Here is a 20,745-nt window from a genome sequence, read left to right on the forward strand (position 1 = left end):
AAAGGCTGGAAGTGGCTCTGTGGCTCAAATAGTAGAGTACTAATCTCGAGCAAAAAGAAGCTCAGGGACAGTGCCCAGGCCCTGAGTTTAAGCATCAGGACTGGCAAAAAAAAAAAAGAAAGAAAAAAGAAAAAGAAAAAAAAAAAAAAGAGAGAGTTCAAGGAGGCTAAGGCAGCTAGAAGCTGTGGAACAGAGGAAAGAGCTATAGGAAAAGAAAAAAAAAAAAACCTCCAAATGCAACTACGCTTCTGATGGGCATCTTCAGAGAGATTCTTGCATTGAACCTCCACCAAGTCTAGCAAAGAGTAGCAGGAGTCCTGAGCTAAATGGCTCCCAGAGCTTATAACTGTTTCATTTATTTCCAGAATTCATCCTAAGTAATCTTTCCTTATAGTTACATATTTGACCTGGCCATTACCAATCCCTTATGTGATTCATTTCCAAGACCTACCATAAATACCATCACTAGTTCTAAAATAGTCAGTTCTATCCTTCTCCCATATATGATCCCAATGGAGCCTATTTAAGTCCACCTCAAGTGGCATTTGTCGGGGCTGGGAAGATAGCTCAGTGGTAGAGTGCTTGACTCGCATGCATGAGGCCCTGGGTTCGATTCCTTAACACCACATAAGCAGAAAAGCAGGACGTGGCGCTGTGGCTCAAGTGGTAGAGTGCTAGCCTTGAGCTGAAGAGCTGAGGGACAGCGCCAGGCCCAGAGTTCAGGCCCCACTACTGACCAAAAAAAAAAAAAAAAAAAAGTGGCATTTGTCTCTCCCTCTTAACTTGGGTTACCACTGGCTTAGTTCAAATTCTCATTCATACTTGCCCCATTGTGCTTTCCCTTAGGTTCTAGGTTTCCCTAGGATCCAAGGACTAACTTGTCATTATTCTTGTTCATTACTCTAGTATCACTACATGTAACTTAAGCTTAAAAAAAAGCTTCTAAGGAAAGGATGAAACTAAAGACTATTGCCAAATATAGTCAATTCAAATTAATTATAATAGCCTGTCTCCCTTAAAAATTACTTCAGCTACAGAGGTTGAAAGAGAATGATGAAAAGGATGGTATCAAGATGAATTGTACTTGTACACTGACATGATGAACAGTAATCTTTTAAACAACTACTTAAAGATAATAGTTTTTTTAAATTATTTAACTCTACATATAAATCCATGAGACTAAACTTATCCAGACACAAGACTATATTGCTTTCAGTGATGACAACCCACCTCAAGAGGAGTCCAGGTGAGGAGCTGAAGTCTGATGAGTGGATTGAACAACTTTGGCAAACAAAGACCAATGTAAGCATCCTTGTAGGACATGTAGTATTTTGAACGCCATGCTTCAAATTGTGATTTAATACAGTCAATTGAGTAGAAACTCTCAAGGACATCTTCAAAGATCTTGCTGGACTCTTTTGAAATGCGATCTAAGACAAAAACCCCAGAGAACCATGGTTAGTATGAAGTAGAAAAAAAACTTCCAACATTTCCATTATTTACTTTGAGGCTTGAATATCAACAAGATAATCTCACTAACAAAGGACTAGCTTACTAATTAGTTTGAATAAAAGATAAACATAAGAAGTTTCAATTTGTTGAGGTAGTCTTTGTTTTTCAAGATCTTTATAGATTTAACATTTTTTTCAATATATATAATTTTCAATTACCAAGGTTTTGTTACATAATACATATCCTTCAACACCACAGCTCAAATGTCACTACACAATTGTATCATGTCTTTCAACACTATTATAGTAACTGCTAGCAATTATACTAACTGCTAGTCAAATGCCAGGTGACTAGATGCTAAGAACCTGTAAGTGAAAGATTGTTTTGGAGTAAGTAATGTGATGCCCTAGATACCTTGATAAAAAATATTTTCTGTGGAGAGATAAAAATCTCAACAACTTCAACTACAAGAACAATCTTAATCCTCCTAATACTTGGGCAATCTTTAACACTTGCCCTGTGATTACTATGCAGTAGAAACAGCATTCAGAATGAAAGAGGAAAATGAGTAGATGAGGGAGGAGGTAGAGGGGAGAGAGAAGAGAAGATGTAGCAATAGTAGTGGAAGTAGTAGTAGTTACTGACTCTAATCAAACCTACAGAATAAATTGTCTTGAAGAAAAGTACTTAAGCAAAACAAAATAATTAAATAAGCATGGTGGCTCATGCCTGTAATCTTTGCTTCATGGGAACTGGAGATCAGGATAATCAAAATTCTAGGCCAGAAAGTGAGGCCTCCACTGCATCAGCAGGCATAGTGGTTTATGTCTGTCATCCCATCTACACAGGGGGCATAGAGAAAAGAATCGTAGTCCAGGCCGGTCCACACAAAAACTTGAGATCCAATCCCTAATATCCTAAAGAAAAAAGGACTGGGTGCATGATTTAAGTAGTAGAGCACCTGTCCAACAAGCACCAAGCCTGTTCAAACTCCAATGCTAAAGAAAAGAAAAATGGAATAGCAAGTTAAACGATATGATCAGGAAAAATATAAATCAGAATATAGGATACTCCTTTAAAAGTGTATGTCTCTCTTACGAAGTATAGGCTTAATCAAAAAAAAAAAAATAATAGGGAGCCAGGTGCAGATAGCTCATGCCTATAATCCTAGTCACTCAGGAGGCTGAAATATGAGAATCATAGTCCGAAGCCAGTCAAGGCAGACAAAGAGACTCTTCTCCAGTTCACCACCACAAAGCTGGAAGTACAGCTGTAACTTAAGTGGTAGAGTACCAGCCCTTGAGCTAAAAAATCTAAGGGACAGTGTCCAAGCCCTGAGTTCAAGCTGAGGTGTGAACAAAAAATGAAAAATTTAATAATAATAGGTGTGAATATAAAATACATGTAAGTAGTCATGTATTCTATATTAAAAGCTGAAACCAAATAAACCTTGGGTAGAAGCCAAGTTTGGAAAATTCTAAACATTTCATGATAAAAGCAAACAGGAAAAAAAATATAAAACACAGCCAACACAGAAACCAAATTGATGAGTGCTATTTCCAAATAAAAGCCTAACCTTTCTCCAGATTGAAATTAGTAATATCTGTAGACGTTTCTTCATCATCACTGGAAAGGCCTTCAAGGTGATCTGCCATCTTCCCGGTTTGCTCTCTGGCTTGTCTTCGACGAGTTCTTGAGAACAAATCCAATTCTCAAGTTAGATAATAAAAGACACTGTTCCATTCCCTAATGAAGCCACAAAATCATTTGAGAACTACCTCCTGGCCTCTCGCTCTGCAATCCGACGTTTTGCATGCTCTTGATACAGTGCCCGATCTCGCCCAAAGGAATCAAGATTTGGTGCCATCAGAGCTTTATCTGTAAAATAACAACAGTTAAAATTAAAAGCCTTCCTTCAACAAACCTGAGGAAAGAGTTTGCACAGAACAAGCCATTATGACAGACTGCTTGCTAATCTCAGCAGGTTGATTCTGCAATAAGTGGGAAATCGGACAAGTTTTTAGTTCAGATAAAAATCTTAGCATTATTCTGGACTCCCATAAAAATAAGTAGAAAAATTTTAAGAGTCCAACAACCCTACAAAAATGCAGCTACCTGAGCTACTATTACATCTAAATAAATGACTAGCTTATGCTCTCATGATGACCAAATTAAAATTCTAAATTACCTGTGTAAAAGGAAAATAGATTACATTTTTAAGAGAGAAGAACTTAAGACATCACATATAGAATAACATGAAATGACAACAAAGAAACAGGAAGAAAGACTAACGTTTTGTTCTGCTTTGTAGGAATTTATGTATTATCAACTATTCTTAGAACTTGGCAACATTGCAAACTGAAAATCTTGAGTAGCTAACCACATCTCTCAGACCCTATTTCTTTCACAGCACAATAACCTGGTCTTTCTTTATTTCCACCTGTTTTCCATCTCTATCTATTCTTTTGGAAACTAGGGGAATTTTCTGGCTTTGATTTTCCTATTTAAATTTGTATATCAAATACCATATTTTCAGTTTCCACAAAGTGGTCAGGTTTTTACAATATTATGGCATCCTTATACTTGTGTTCTGTATGAAGATACTATTATTATCTCCCTGAGGCTGTCATTTAGCTTTAGTTTTCTTACATTGTCTCTTTTCTCAGTTCCTTTTGTCCCATTGCTGATGCTGGCCATCTAGTAAAGGTTAATTTCCTGTTTACATACAAGAGCAAAAATGGAAGCCCTGTATACACAGGCAGAAGTTGTCTGTAAGAGACATCATTTCTTCTAGGGGGATGGTTTGAGTGGTAGAGTGCCTGCCTAAAAACACGAGGCCCTGAGGTCAAATCACAGTACTATTTCCCCAACCCACAAAAATATTAATCTCTATCAGATTACCTAGTAAAATCCTAACTCTTTTACTGGGATCTCCAACAAGTTAGGGCCTCAAGATCTTTAATTGGGGACCTGATATTCTTTGCCAGAAAATAACCCAAGGAATTGGAGATAGCAAAATGAAAAGCAGCCACTTAAGGCTACTAATATTTTTTCCAACCTCATAGATTCGTCACCATAATCAGCAACAGGAAAAACAAAACTAAAATTCAGCTCTCCATTTCACTAATTCCCAACATTCTAGACCTTAACTATTTTTAAAAGGTGACTTTTTTAAGGTTTTTAAATGTTCCAGAGTTCACTAGCTAGGAAAGACAATATCAATCATAAGTAGCAAGTGTCCTTCATTTGTGTAAGAAATATGCACAGTAAATGCAGGTAAATGCTTCTAAGTCAATTGCCAAGTATTCTTTTTTTTTGTTTTAATTTTTTTTATTATTATCTTTAAGTAGTTGTACAAAAAAGTTCCCATTCCACAAAACAGTATGTATTCTTTCTTTTTGAAAGAATGATTAATCAATTGATTCTTCCATTTCCCATGTACTTGTCCTCAAATCTGTTGCAATTCGTGTCTATTTGTCCCAGGATTTTTCACTTTTCTACAATCTTTCTACTCTTTCCAAATTTCAGTCTAATTAACATGCATCATTTAACTCTTACTTCAAGTTCCACAATATGAAAAGTAGATGATAGATAAGAGAAGTTACCTAAGTGAGATGCACAGCTCACACAAACCATTTAACTTAAAAGAAAAGTATTTCCCTTCATTATATAGCGGTTACCTGTAATCTGCCCCAGAAATCTGGTTCTGTCTGGATCAAAAGTGGTCTGGGAGGGATGCATTAGTCATTTAGGTGTCCAATGCCAGTAATTCTATTTGAACTTGTACAGCAAAAACAGGTCAAGACCATTTATATGGCTCAGCACTGCTGAGTCTGCCTGCATTTGGCGAGCCTGCCTCAGCAATGCAGGCCATATGACAGCCTCTTTCTGCTTCTCCAAAACCCATCAGACACAAGGCAGGATGCTTTCTCAGGGACCTAGAATCTGACCGAAGGGCACCTTGTATGGCAAAGCAATGTGCCAGGAGTACCATTCAGCTCTTTTGGGCTTGAACCACATGGTATGGTGGTTTAACATGCAGATTCCTGGACATGGAAGACCTGTAAGCACTTCTAAGGACAAGACCAGAAAATCTGCATTTTAAATTAGTATATCTCAGGGTAGCACATTTGAGACTGCTAACCCAGGAGCAAAGAGATGACAAAAGAAAACACAAGGAACCCACATTAGGAAAGTCCCCAGTAAAGCCCAAGAATGTGGAAGGCCATAGAAAAAAATTAAACTAAAAGATTTATAAAAGCAACTAGTTAAAGAATCTCAGCTAAACTAACTTGAAGAGTTTTTAAATAATTTTGATTTTTTATAATACATGTCGTGTAGGACTCTAAATTTAATTTCTATACTTTTACACAAAATTACAAGAGCTGCAGGCATTCACTGACTTTAAAAAATACAAATACAAACAGGAAAGTTAAAAAACAAAACAAAACACAACACCTTGACTTTGGCTTTATCCCGAAGGGTTAGTAAACTCCTGTAATCTGAGGTTATTACTGGTTACATAATACTTCTTTCATCACCCTCCCCATAAATCTTTCCAGTCTCTAAATTCAAAATCTTTTATCGTGATTGAAAGCATCACTTGTACCTAGGTTATGAACATAATGAAATGATAGGAAAAAATCAGCTAGAGCCAAGCAGATAGTAATTTTAAGATGAAACACTGATAAGATATTCTATGCTGTACAAAAGAATGAAAAAATATGTGCAAAGGAGAGTAAGACTGAGAAGAGCATTGGTGCCTATTTTTAGCTCCTCTGTGAAGCCACATTTTCTTATCACAATTCAAATACATGCTGTTATAGTCTGTAGCTCTACCTGACATAACAAGACTTGTTTAAAAAAAAAAAGTTCCCTGATATTTCTCATTTTCAATTAGACTGCACTAAGTAAACAAGGTTGTTTAATGAAAAATAAAAACCTTCAAGATGGACTGACTTGAATGGCTTGAAAACTCCGAAGATTCATCTTTAATATCATCTTGTCGTCTTTGGACAAGGCGAGAAGCTCGCTGTTTGTACAGCTGATGTATTGCTGATTCAAGTTCATTAATCAGTGGCACCTGTAAAAATACAACACACTCCGTAACACCAAACTCCTTAGGTGCTTTTTATTTGAGGGTTCCATATTATTTCCGGATTTCTGTAAAAGCCCCCTCTCTATGGGCAAAATAATAATGAATTCCTAACAGAACATGAGAGCAGTTCAGTTCTGCAATGAATAGGAAGCATCACTCTTCTTCAAATCCACATACAGAGCTACTATGTCTATTGCCTAGTTGTTGGAGCAAAGGTTTCGTTAAGAAATTTAATACGTAAGTATTAAGATAGCAAGTAAAGAAATGCCGAAAATTTTAGTGCTTTATCTTTAGAGAATATTTAAGTAACTTGGAAATCTTACAAATGCATGTTTTTAATTTTCCAGCAACATGATCTACAAAAACCATTATCACTATTCAATGCCAAGCAATCAACCAACCCACAACAGCTAAGAACAAGAGTCTGCTACCTGTCCAGCTTTGGACATTTAAAGTGATCTGCCATCGAGATATACCAAGTAGCCTATAACAATTTATTATATAATTTTGCACCTTAATTATGTATTTTCTATGTAGACCAACTGAGGAATAGGGCTAAAAAAGTTCTATCTATCACTAACCTACCAGAAATCAATCTCTAACTTAGCAAGTTCTTCTCTTCCTATCAAATGCTTAATTTTTTTCCGTATTGTAAATTTTACTGCAAATTCTTTTATTGTAAAGTAAAAACATACTTGATTCATACAGAATACAAAAGTTTATAGAACAAGATCCAATTTTTTTAAAAAAGCAGAAAGCTTAGTTTATAAAGATCTTATAATATAACCAAATGCTATGAAACTTTCACAAACACTAACAACCACTAAACATACCTGAGGAAACCAGAAATTCTAGTTTCCCGATGGTTAGTGCAAAGGAAAACACATTATTTAGAGTTTGGGAACACTGGCACCAAGTGTTATAGCAGCTTCCTGAACTGAACAGACTGCAAACGGAAATAAAAAAAAAAAAGGCAGGTGGAATACAAAGATGTCTATAATAAAATCAATTTTACATATACGTGTATGATTCCATTGCAAAAGTGGCAAATGTTCACAGAAAGGTTGAAGTAATGGAGTCATTTTGTTTTTCTTTGCCACACCATGGGCAACAATGTCCCCAAATCTGCCATAGTTATCCTAAACAACTCAGTCTAGAGACTCTACTATTAAATTTTAATGTAATCTGATTTTCTTTAAAGCAATTACTGCCCTAGGGTGACCATTTCTCCATCTTCCACCTTTTCCCGTACTCTTTTCTTTAAGCCAGACAGACTAAAGACAAACAGATGTAAGATGCATTCTTTCAGTCTTGGACATTTACATTTCTCCAATTGTAAGAGCGACACAGTTGAGCTGGCATCAGAGAGAATTTTAATTATCCAATGTGTAGTTAAGATTCTGGTCATACAATTATTCTTTTTAGTTAGTTGGGTTGCTTTTTAACAAAGCCAAGAGAAAAGTTCAAAGAAATATTTCAAACTCATTTTTAACTCTCACCGAAGTACCTGGCAATAGTGACTTATCTCAAGAGTCTGTACCATGACAAATTATTTTACCCTTTCCAAACTCAAAACTATCAATATAATTATTACTTTTGGGCCAAATCTCAGGTAAAGAACACCAGAAAGATGACAAGAGAAACAAAACAAATGCTTAACAAGTAATTTAAAACCTAAATTTAAAAATTTCTAAGAAAAGAGAAGTCTGAAAGAGTAGTTTTTTAGTATAGCAACGAAATCAAATATTCAAATCTATTCAATTGTTTCTAAATACTTTCTTATTCCATGTATTTTTAAGATGACTGGATCAGTCCTCAGCACATCCTTAACACAATTTAATGCATATGAAGATATTAAAACATCTTTAAAACACATTATCTACCCTTTTAATTAAAATGTAATCACTACAGATCTCCACGAATAGTCATGATTAGCACAATCATGACTTGTCTAGAAACAAGATAATCAAGGAGAAATAAAGCACACTACTAATTCAGCACTGGAAACTAAGTGTCCTATCCTTGTTTTTAATTCAAGAATGGTATGGTCTATCTTACTATACTGTCAATTATTTTTTAGCATTGTGTATACAGTTTGGAGTATCTATGTTTATCCAAGTAAATTCCAAAGCAAAGGCCAAGATACTTCAAAAGCAGCAATTCCTAGGAACAAATCTCACAAAGTATCATTTTGGACCAAGATCCTTTCTCTAGCCAGCTCTGACACATACCTCCCACTTCCAGTCCTGACTCCAGCCCCTGCCCTGAGAACAGTCAAGCTCATTCTTTCCTCCCAACTCCCCAGCAACTGTTCCGCCACAAGGAATGTCATAGCTTAGACTGCAGTTGCCTTTCCAGAAACCAGGCAATAGAATAAAACATCAATAAATACAACAAAACACTGATAAATACAATGGAGAGAAAAGGGTAACATTGTCATCCAGCATGCAACCACACACTGACTGGAAAACCATCAAAATCTACCAGAAAGACAAGTTCTTTTACTACCATTTAGTTTTACAATACCTAACAATCGGCAGAGACAATCTAAAGTTAAAATACCCATTTGACCATACTGTAAGTTTGTAGTTTCTATGCTAATCCTAGTCAATGATAAGAGGAAATGTGCCTTCTGATCCAAAGTTAAATGGTAAGCCATTTAAGGACCATTATTTTTAATTTTTTTTAAAGCCTGTGGAGTCCACAATGCTTATAGTCCTAGTGCAAATAGTACATTTATCCTAAAGAAACATCAACTGAGAAATCATCTGAGAAGTTAGCTGCATGCAGCTAATTTTTAAAAATGTAAACAAATGGTAAATAGAATGCAAAAAAGTGCTAATTATGATACTAAATAATGAATTTGAAAGAAACGAGACCTCAAAAGAAATGCTTAATAGTTTGAGATGAATAAAGACACACGGCTTATTTAAATGAAAATGAAGAACAATGGCAATCAAGTACTTTGGGTAAAAAACAAAAACTACTGAAATCTAACTATGTATTTATTACACTACTAACAATCATATATTTAGACTTGTAGGAATAGTTTAAAATTAAGCTTACAACTGAAGTATAAAAATGAATATTTCTATCATGAGTCTCCTATTAGCAATTCAGCTAATAGTCTACCATTATATTGAAATTAAGACTTGCCAAAGTCTCATTAGAATGTCCCCTGAAGTACTCTCATTTTCTGTTTTCAATAGAACTGTACTACCCCAAGAAAGAATGCCACTAATGAAGCAAAGAAAATGAAGCATTTTTCACCACTTCTAAGGTTGAATAGATATTGAGAATTACAGAATGGTCTACACAAGGCCTGCTAGACCTCCTCATTATTGCCTTATTCAAAGAGATTAATATTTTTGCATTCTTACCTTTTCACTGAAACACTCAAGCAAGTCTTGGACATACCCTCGCATTTCTTGCAAAAATTTATACCGTTCACCAATACCCCCAGAAGACCCTTCTAATCTTTCAATAGCCCTCGTCGAGTCCACTCGGCTTTGCAGGTGTTTCTCATGCTGCTGTCGATTTGTTTTGTGCAATTCTTTCATGGAATCCAACCTTAAGAACACAAAAGGATAAATATAACATTTACATCCAAAAGTCTATGCTGTCGGGACTCTTGCAATTATTATTATAATGCATTTAGTTCCACTGTTAGAACATAAAGACACTTGGAATGGCATCTTTTCATCTGCACTGCTCTTTCTCAAAAAAAAAAAAAAAAAAAAAAAAGAGGCAGTTTTCAGACTTAATATGCAGTTATTTGGTGTGCTAGCCAAAATTGTACTGTCTTGCTTTTCCCCCCATATCTTGACTACACTTTTGGAGTCCAAGAGGTGCAAATTCAAACTGTCTTCAACATGACCATGGAGTGGCATTTTTTTTCCTAAACTTTCGAGGCTTCCATAGAAGTAATCCAAGAAGAAAGTGTGATGGTATCTTCTGTTTAGCTCTGGAAGGCGGGCCAGTGAATCTTCTTTGCCGATATTCTGTATCTGCTACCCCAGACTACAAGTTGCCTGAGGGAACAGAAAGCTAGACAGGTCTTTAAGAAGTTGATCTGCCCTACCTGTCTTTAAGCTGTTTCTTTACCAAATCAATAGTAACGGGAGTCATCTCATTACTGGGAGTTTTGAAAGGGACTGTGTTATCTGATTTTTGAGATTTAGCATCTGATGATCCATAAGTCGTATAACTATATGGTATGCCATAGGATGAACCATAAGGCATTGTCTGGTACGTGTTCTGGTAGTACATATTCACTTCTGTGGGCTGACTTGCTTGAACCTAGAAAAAAATGGATATATAGAAAACAAATAGGTGAACTTTTAAAAAGAACAAAACATCATTAGGGGTAATGATAAAAACAATAACCATTTCTCAAATACTATGTAATTAAAATTAGTAATGGTACAATTCTTAGAAGACAACTAAAAGTTAAGATTAGAAGAATGTGATTTGATGGAATCACTAAATTCATTTCTAATAAGTTTCAGTTCAGAAGGAGAAGGGACATAAAAATAATCCTGGGCCATCATTTTATCAGTGGAAGAGGCTAAGGAGAGTTTGCCAACGTCAGAGAATGGACAATCTTCAGATTACAACTTAAGCATCCTGATATCTACTCCAAGACTTTTCTTACACTGTTTTTTTGTTTTTGTTTTCTTTCTCTTCTCTCTCTCTCTCTTGTTTTGCTGGTCCGGGAGCTTGAACTCAGGGCCTGGGCACTGTCCCTGAGCCTCTTTGTGCTCAAGGCTAGTGCTCAACCACCTGAGCCACAGCACCACTTACAGCTTTTTCTGAGTAACTTATTGGAGATAAGAGTCTTATGGACTTTTCTGCCTGGGCTGGCTTTGAACCATGATACTCAGATCTCAGCCTCCAGAGTAGCTAGGTATTACAGGTGTGAACCACTAGTGCTTGGCTATATTACTTTCTTAACACCATCCAAACACATGCAAATTCTGGCTTAACAATTTTTTAAAGTGTTCACTATGAAATTTTATTCACTATCTTCTATAAAAAATTGTTCTTAGTATTTGGGGAGTACTTTTCATTTTTCTAAGATTCTATGTTCCTACAAAACCCATTTTCTTCAAAATAAATTTTGTCAGAAAAAAATAAGGTATCTAGAAAAGAATATATTCATCTAAAGCAGTGGTTCTCTTATTTTACTGTGTATCATAATCACCTACAGGGCTTCTTCATCAGATTGACAGGCACAATGTTTAGAGTTTCTGACTAACGTTCTCAGGTGTGACTGATGCCCCTAGCTAATGGACTACTAATCTAGAAATTGAAAATTCTCTCATTTTTCTGACTGTAAAAGCAAGCAAATTTAAAATGGCTCATGTAGTTTTCTGGACAATGCTATTTGGAGGAATGACATTCAATATGAACTAAGTTTTCATTTTAACAAGAGGACAAAAAGCCTTTTAACCCTTTTTTTTTTTTTTTTTTTTTGCCAGTCATGGGCATGGGCACTGTCCCTGAGCTTCTTTTTGCTCATGACTAACGTTATACCACTTGAGCCACAGCGCTACTTCCAGCTTTCTGTGTATGGGGTACTGAGGAATCAAACCCAGGGCTTTATGCATGCTAACCAAGCACTCTACCACTTAGCCACCTTCCCAGCCCTTAACCTATTTTTAAATGTATAACTCTTTTTACCTGAGGAATATTAATTCCTTTTCTTATCTGCTCCTGTTCCCAGCGGCTGAGCTCTTCATCTTGTTCTCCAGTGACTAAAGCATCATCATCACTCCCCTCAATCCCTGAGTCAGGAGCACACAGGAAATTAATTATGTAATACCCAAATAGCAGAAGGGAAGAGATACTCTCCTATTCACAAGAATTAAGCTATTATTATTATTATTATTATTATTATTTCTATTTGTAACTCAGTCTGACCAAAATATCTACTACGGTATCTCTCATTCAATACTGCTGACATTGTCTACCATAATCACAATACACCTGGGTAGCTAATTGTTCAAATATTAGATTGGATTATTAATTTCTGTAAGCTTGATATCAGCCCAACAAAGGGAAGAACAAAACCACCTGTCTCTTACAAATATTAATACACACACACACACACACATACACATACACACACATGCAGAGTAATACAATTCTAGCCACAAGTGTTTAAATATTATCACAATTATGCTATAGTTTTCAAAATTTTCAAATAACAAATCAAATCGCAATTAAAAGCAATGCAATGGTACAGTGGGATTACTACTATCCAGCAATATCAAGTTACCTATTTCCTCGGCAATTTTTTGTCTTTGTGACTTTTCTTTCACAGAAAAAACTATACGGCGTTTCTCATCATCATCTTCATCATCGCTGGCATCATTCTCATCTTCTCGGACCAGACGGCTTTTACCTGACTCATTATCATGAGGAGTGAAATCCCCTAGTTCCCGGGCCATTTGACGCTTTTTTCTTGCAGCATGTATAAATGCTGCATCTGGAATTTCTCCTGTAAACAAATGATTAATTATAAAATATGACAATTCTATGTGTATAAAGTTGTTTTTCTGAACAGATGAATAACATAACCTAATATAGGCTTGTTACAGTAATATTCTTTTTTTTTTTTTGCTGGTATTGAGCGTTGTTTGGAGGGTTTTTTTTTTTTTTTTTTGGTCAGTTATGGGACTTGAACTCAGGCACTGTCCCTGAGCTTTTGTGCTCTAAGCTAATGCTCTACCACTTTTGAGTCACAGCTCCACTTCCAGTTTTCTGGTTGAGACAAGAGTCTCACAGACTTTCCTGCCTAGCTGGCTTTGAATCATGATCCTAAAATCTCACCTCCTGAATAGTTAGGATTATGGGCGCTAGCCATGGGCACCCAGCTTGTTACTCGGTCTTTAACTCAGGACCTGGACACTGTCCCTGAGCTTTTGTGCTCAAGTCTAACACTTTACCACTTGAGCCATAGCTCCATTTCTGGGTTTTTTTGGTGGTTCTCTGGAAGTAAAGTTTCATGGACTTTCCTGCACGGGCTGGCTATGAACTGCTATTCTCAGATCTCAGTCTATTGAAAACTAGGACTATCATGCCCACCAGCACCCAGCCACAGTAATGTTGTAATGTTCACTACTGGTACCTTATCCCAAACCTTATCTATAATCACCTGATTTTATTTTTCATTTTAAAAATATAGATGGGCAGGAAACCAAAGTACTTTTATTAGTTTTATATTTTTAAGAAATAAAAATAATTAAGTATTTGTAAACTGGAAAACTGATATATAAAAATGGTACCCACAGGGGCTGGGAAGGTGGCTCAGTGGTAGAGCGCTTGCCTTGCATGCCAGAGGCCCTGAGTTCGATTCCTTAGCACCACATAAGCAAAAAAAAGCCGGAAGTGGTGCTGTGGCTCAAGTGGTAGAGTGCTAGCCTTGAGCTGAAGAGCTGAGGGACAGTGCCCAGGCCCAGAGTTCAGGCCCAGGACCGGACCCAAAAAAAAAAAAAAAAAAATGGTACCCACAATCTCATGACTCCAAATAAGTACTTGATTTATAGTGCATTTCTCTTGCAAGCATTTTTTATAGTTCACATGTAAGTATACTGAATATGTACTTTTGTGGCTAATTGCTTTTTATATTAAGCCATTAAGTTTTTCTCCATGTTGTTCTACATACACATAATTTTTAAGGATTTAGCAGTCTGCACTAAACAGATAAAAGCATAATCAACCATATAATCAAAGTAATTGACTTTTTACCTACAGCAAGAATTAATCCTTTGCTATTGATCTAACTGCTATTGTAACACTAAGTAAATATTATGTAATTTATGAAGTATTTCTCTTCCTGGGAGATTTTTTTCCCCCCTTTTACCTTCTGCAATGGTACTGCAATTAAGCCATGATATAGAATTACAAAATCAAGGGTAGGAGCATCTTTCTATAAGGACTATAACAATTTGAAAGCCACTAGGGAGATATGTATATAATTTGTAGCAAGTTCCTATTCCAAAGTAGGCATTTCTAAATGTTACATTGATACTTCTTTTACATGTAACTTGGCTATTAAATGCTCAATGTTTTCTAATGAAATACATAAAAATATTTTAGGATCAATTAACATTTACTGAAGGTTATCTGCTTTAATCACACAATTGCCTGTCTATAAATAAAGCCTGTCTTAAGAAAGCTAGAAAACATCTACTTTTCACATTTTCTATATTTACAAATAGAAACACCCTATCTTCAAAGATGTCATAATACAAAGGATTACCTAGTCAATGTTTTTCTGAATAATTACTTTTAAAGACAGCCCATGCCCTGGGCACCAGTGAGTTATACATGTAATCCTAGATATTTGGGAGACTAATGTCAGAAGGATTGGGGTTCAGGGCCAGCCCTGGCAAAACAAAGATTGTGAGAATCCTCCCCATTCCTCAACCAAGAAGTCGGTGCAGTAGCAAACACCTATCATCCTAGATAGGTAGGAGGCTGAGACAAAAGATCGAAGTTCCAGGCAAGCCTAAGCAGAAAAGCAGAAAGCTGGGTATGATAGCATGAGCCTATCAAACCACCAAAAGGGGAAGTCTAAAGCAGGAAAGGAAAGAAGACTTAATCTTAAAAATAACTAATGCATTATCTGTCTTTAGGAGGGTAAGGAGGTACACAGTAATGAAGAGACACAGGGTGAACAAATGCAGCAGTGGTACCCACTAGACACTATGTTGAAAATGAACTACATAACTTGTGGGTAGGGACAGGAAAAAAAAGCTGGGAGAGAGTAAGAGCAGGGCTGACATTGTCCAAATGAAACATATACTCATTACCTGACTTATATAACTGTAAACGCTCTGCACATCACCCTTATAATAACAGTATTTTAAAATATGGAAACAAAAAACCAAAAACTACGAACAGGATGGAAGCTCAAGTTCAGCAATAGTGACTGCCATGTGAGGCCCTGGGTTCAAACCCCAGTACTGGGGCTGGGAAGGTGGCTCAGTGGTAGAGTGCTTGCCTTGCATGCATGAGGCCTTGGGTTCGATTCCTCAGCACCTCATAAGCAGAAAAAGCAGGAAGTGGCACTGTGGCTCAAGTGGCAGAGTGCTAGTCTTGAGCTGGAGAGCTGAGGGACAGCGCCCAGGCCCAAAGTTTAGGCCCCACGACCGACAGAAAAACAGTACTGCCAAAAAGGTAACCCATCTTTGAGGGCTTAATTTAATTCTGAGAAATGCTTGCAGGTACACACCTGGACGAAGAACATTCAAAGAAGATAATGCATTTGAAAATGCCCCGCCAGCCTTGGGCTTTTCTTCCTCCTTCTCACTCTCCATGTCCATTTCATCTTCCCCATGCTCACTGATGAGAACTCCATCTTCTTGACTTGCGTCCTTAATGCGCCCTGCTTTGTCCAGAGGCTGATCATCTGAATTTGTAAAAAAAAAAAAAAAAAAAAAAAGGTAATTAAAAATAAACTCAAACTTGGCTGCTTCTTTCAAAATATGGCAAAAGCATATATTAATTCTATCAATTTTCCTTTTGAATGTTTCTCAAATGATCTTTTTCTGTCTTTTTCTTCTTCTGTACTCAGTAATAACTTTTAACTCATTCACAATTTCCCAGAGTAAGAAAAGACTCAGTCTTGCTCAAGTGAGACCTTTATAGCCCAATATTAATGGATTAAAAATGGCCCTAAAGTTTAAATTGCTTTAGGCCTCCAATCTCTCCCCATTCCGATCCATGCTTCATGTTAACACTAAGTGGAAGTTTCATTTTGGCAGTACCAACTCTAAACCCCTTACTACATACTAAATATCCTTCACAATCTGCCAACAGTATATCATGCATACTGAACCTTTAAACTACTTTGTTCAAAATTCATCTACTCTGTCCTGGCAAATGTACTTGCTCTTTCCCTAAACACTTGTCATTCTAATCTTTGATGACATGTATGTACTTTCCTTCTATTTTCTGGAAGTTTAGCTATCAAAATCCAACTTGATACCCTGCTTATCTACAGAACAGTCCTCTTCTGAAAACAAAACTATGGTCACCCTTTGGACCAGTCATTGAACATTTTACTCAATACTGACGTTACATAGTCACATGATTTTGTCTCCACAAGTAAATTGTAGATAGAGCATTCTGGTTCATATTAAGGCTGTAAGAACCTAAAAATTAATTCTATTTTTAACTCTATAAAACACAAAGATTTCTTTCAATCATTTGCCTAATAATTCAGACCTTAGCGTATTATAATGAATCTACTTTCCTAAGGACAAAACAATTGCTTAAAAGTCTTAAACTCAGAGGCTAAGGGTATACAGGCCAGAGGTAGAGTGTCTGCCTCTAGCAAAAGGGGGGGGGAGGGGGAATGGGGAAAGGGAAAGGTGGGAGAGAGAAACCTAGGAGAGAAAAGGGGGAAGGAGGCTGGTTGGTTTAATTTTTGGAGAGAGGGGTATTAGTACAATGTATCTGTCTCATAAGGCTGATGAGTGCCAAAATGACCAACACAAATAGAAATAAAACCAAAGGGGTTGAAAACTCATCTTTATGAATCTATGTATCTTTTCAAACAGGAATATACCTGCCTCAGGTTAAAATGAGAAACTATCTCTGTATGGGAGCAGTGTATATACCAGCAGGAATCCAGCAGCAACACTCTGTGTCTTAAGAGGCATACAAAAGTATCTGAGCACTAACTAAACTGTATATACTGCTATTCAAAGTAGACACTTGAACCAATTCACAGTAACTTCTCAAATCACCGAGAAAGGTGTCATTTTATCATTTAAAGAATCAGATTAGTACTTACTGTCCGCTGATGAGTTCAGTTCTGTCTTAATCTTTGATTTTTCAAGATCTTCTTTGTATTCTTTCTTGAGCAACTTTACTATCTTTTTGCTGTAACTTGATTTCTTCACTTTGAAAACCTCTTCATTTTCTTAAAAAGAAAATTAAATGAAATCTGTAGCAACCATTCTCAGAATGGTTCCTTCTTTCTAATTCTACCATATGTACATATGTACTATATAAACAAATTCTACCATATGTACATATGTACTATATAAGCAGACATAACACTTACACACCATAACTTGAAGTTACTTTAAACTTACCATAGACTCAAGTTTGAGTTTTAACTTCATAAGTTAATATGCAATAATGAAACTTCAAGATTTTTAAGGTGTAACCTATGTAATTTCACAAAACTTACTGGTTGCCTTAAACCTTCCATCTCAGGAGGAAAAACACAATAACAAATTCACAATGTTTCTATTTAGCCCAGAGCCACTGATTCCACCTGCAATCCTGGCTATTTTGGAGGCTGACATCTTAGGACTGCAGCTCAAAGCTGGCCTGGGCAGGAAAGTCCATGAGACTCAATTAACCACCAAAAAGCCAGAAGCGGAACTATGGTTCAAGTGGTAAAGCTCTTGCCTTGAAGTGATAAAACTAAGGAAGACTGCTAAGGCCCTGAGTTCAACACACACATACAAAAATCCAATTATTGAGGAATCTGAAAGGATATACTGAAAAATCATTGATGTTGACAAGTCTGAGTAAGTCTACATCTATCACCAACTGACAGTTATTTCAAGACTAGATTCTATCACCACAAAAATAACTTTTAGTGACTTATCCATCCTCTTCCATTTTAAACTTTGAAAGTCAAGCGCATAGCCCTTCATTAAATAGTGGATGTGTCAAAGACAAAAACTGGTTTTACCTCTCTCAAACAAAATTAACTTGTAAAAGCCAAATATAAACTGCCTAACCTTACTAGACATAGAGAAGCATCTTAATTCAGAGATGCACAACTTCCTTTTTTTTTTTTTTAACATGGGATTGGTTTACATACATTCAATTGGTCGGGAAGTAAACATATTTTAAAGCTCATTTGGTTGAGATCACAAATCTCAATCTCCTGCAGTTGACTAGTCTGGCATGCTGCAGATTATAGAAACTGCCTCACCCTATTTCACCGTTCCAAATGCCAAGGCCAAAGCAGACATTTGCTACCCTTATTTGCTTCTTTGGGAAAACAGCCTCGGGGAGCATAAGGAACTGTCCCAAGGTCACTTAGAGGCAGAGCTGCAAATCTAGACTTCTTGGCCGGACCAAGTTCTCTCCTGTTCTCAAACCCGACCTTTCCTGGTCAAAGATGCCAACGAGGCTCAGGCACCGTGGCCTGCAAGTAGGGCTCTGTGATCATGCCAGCGGCTCACGCCTGTTAACCCTACCTACTCAGGAGGCTGCGATCTGAGGGTGGCCAGCCCTCAAAGCCAGCCCGAGGACTTTCATCTCCAATGTTAATCACCAGAAAGCTGGAAGTGGACTTGTGGCTCAAGTGATACGAAAGCTCAGGGACTGCGTCCAGACCGAGTTCAAGCCACGAGGCCGGCACCAAACATAAATTAAATAAATAAATAAATAAATTTCTCTCCAAAACATCCCAGCAGGAGGGAGACAAGATAGGGAGCACTGAATTTCCACTTCAACCCAGAATGATCATGGAATAGCTCCAGCCCCAAGCCCGTAGAAAATGCACCAGACGGGGGTGGGGGGTGGGAGGGGTAGGAGGAAGAGGAGGAAGAAGAGGAGGAGGAGGAGAAGGAGGGGGCAGAGGAGGGAGAGGGGAGGCAGAGGAGGGAGGGGGGAGGAGGAGGAGGAGGAGGAAGCGGAGGAGAAAGAGGCAGAGGAGGAGGAGGAGGCGATTGTTAAGGCTGCCCATGCGGGCAGCGCGGGAACGCAACCTCAGTCGGAGCAGAAGGCCGGAGGCGGGGAAGGATCCGCCAGCGCAGGGGCCCCATCGGTTCCGGGGTGGGAGCGCCCTCGCCGGGGAGGGGTCCTGGGATGCGGGTGCGGGGCTTTCGGGCGCGGCGGTTACCTTCCTCCTCGTCCTGGAAGCTCAGCAGGCTGGCCCTGGGCACCTCTTTGTTCTCGCGAGGCCTCTTGCGCGGCTTCAGCCCGTTGCCAGGCTCCGAGCCTCCGGGGAAGCCTCCCCCGGCCTCAGCCCCGAGGCCAGGGGTGAGCGTGGAGGACGGCGGCGGCGGCGGCGGCGGCGGCCCCGGGCCCAGCAGCGAATCGCTCCCGGGGGCCCGGTCGCCACCGCCAGGGCCTGGGTCTTCGCCGGTAGCCGGCGGTGGCAGCAACGGTGGTGGCTCCTGCTCCTCCTCGCGCTCCCGCTCCTCCTCCTCCGAGTCGTTCCGCTTGCGCACGTTCACTCGCCGGGCTTTTCGGAACATCCCCGCGGCCCCGCACAGCGGCCTCACCCCAGATCCCGCACGGAATCCGGGCAGCCCTGAGCACGCGACTGCGCACGCGCGCTCACGGGAGCTCAGGCCAGGTCGAATCTCCGCTTCCTCGCCCCCGCCCCTCCTTACCGCCGCGCACCACCGAGAGCGCATGCGCCCGTGCTCACAAGCTCCCTCAATAGGTGGAGAGAGCGCGCCCTGCACCTGTCAAGTCAATTTTTGCATCGCTCTCTGTCGGCCAGGAGGACTATTGGCACCGAACGCTTGGGCTCCTAAGCTGGTCACAAAGAGGACCATAGAGATGGGAGGACAGAGTGTACCATGTCCTTTCCGAAGATCTGGCTGCGTTACGTCTTCCGCACTTTCGCGCGGGGGTCAACCTCCCGCCAAGGACTGGGCTGGGCCGGAGCGGGGAGAGGCGGAGCCAGAAAGGGAAGCCAGGTATGGAGGAAGAAAGTGTGTTTCCCTAAAACTACGACGTGAGGTGTCACTTGGGTGATCAGTGACCCCATTGATACTTTGTATTCCTACGGCTTTGTGGCCCCCGGGCTCGGTCAGAGACGGTAGAAGCCTCGTTAATCTGGGGTGATGTCTCCCCTTCCTACGCGCCCCCATCCCCTTGCTCCCCACCCCCCGTTCTGAGAAAGGTGCTTTAGTGTTTTGGAAACGATGACAAATTTGCTAGCAATTTCTGTGACTTACTGTTCGCTGAAACTTAGTGAAGGGAAATGGGGGGGGGCGGGGTTTGGACATGTTTTGACAGTTTTCAGGCTTGTGTCACAAAGGGACAATCTTATTTGTCAAGGCCTTAGGGTGATGGCCTATGAGGCTGAGCTCACAGGCTTTCTCCTTTGCATCCTCAGACTTCAAGCAAGTTTATCCTTCTGGCGTCTACTTGTGTTTGTGAATTCCTTTTCATGTTTCAAAATACAAAAAGCACTCAAA

The 20,745-nt window shown here is 38.9% G+C and overlaps 1 protein-coding gene across 1 annotated transcript in view; it reads right to left on the reverse strand.

Annotated features, from left to right (window-relative positions):
- The window catches only part of Paxbp1 (PAX3 and PAX7 binding protein 1), a 32,330-nt gene extending 12,418 nt beyond the window's left edge, over positions 1-19,912 (reverse strand). The window contains exons 1-11 of the mRNA XM_070030589.1: positions 19,434-19,912; positions 17,358-17,486; positions 15,792-15,968; positions 12,831-13,052; positions 12,233-12,336; positions 10,632-10,849; positions 9,931-10,120; positions 6,412-6,535; positions 3,231-3,330; positions 3,029-3,144; positions 1,231-1,430 (exon numbers count right to left, since the gene is read on the reverse strand). Of these exons, the coding sequence (XP_069886690.1) occupies positions 1,231-1,430; positions 3,029-3,144; positions 3,231-3,330; positions 6,412-6,535; positions 9,931-10,120; positions 10,632-10,849; positions 12,233-12,336; positions 12,831-13,052; positions 15,792-15,968; positions 17,358-17,486; positions 19,434-19,791 (1,938 nt within the window). The 5' untranslated portion in view covers positions 19,792-19,912. The remainder of the gene's footprint in view (positions 1-1,230; positions 1,431-3,028; positions 3,145-3,230; positions 3,331-6,411; positions 6,536-9,930; positions 10,121-10,631; positions 10,850-12,232; positions 12,337-12,830; positions 13,053-15,791; positions 15,969-17,357; positions 17,487-19,433) is intronic.
- Between the last annotated feature and the right edge of the window lie 833 nt (positions 19,913-20,745).

Source organism: Dipodomys merriami, unplaced genomic scaffold, assembly GCF_024711535.1.
Source record: "Dipodomys merriami isolate MVZ:Mamm:240054 unplaced genomic scaffold, mDipMer1.0.p SCAF_2, whole genome shotgun sequence".
Taxonomy (NCBI): Eukaryota; Metazoa; Chordata; class Mammalia; order Rodentia; family Heteromyidae; genus Dipodomys; species Dipodomys merriami.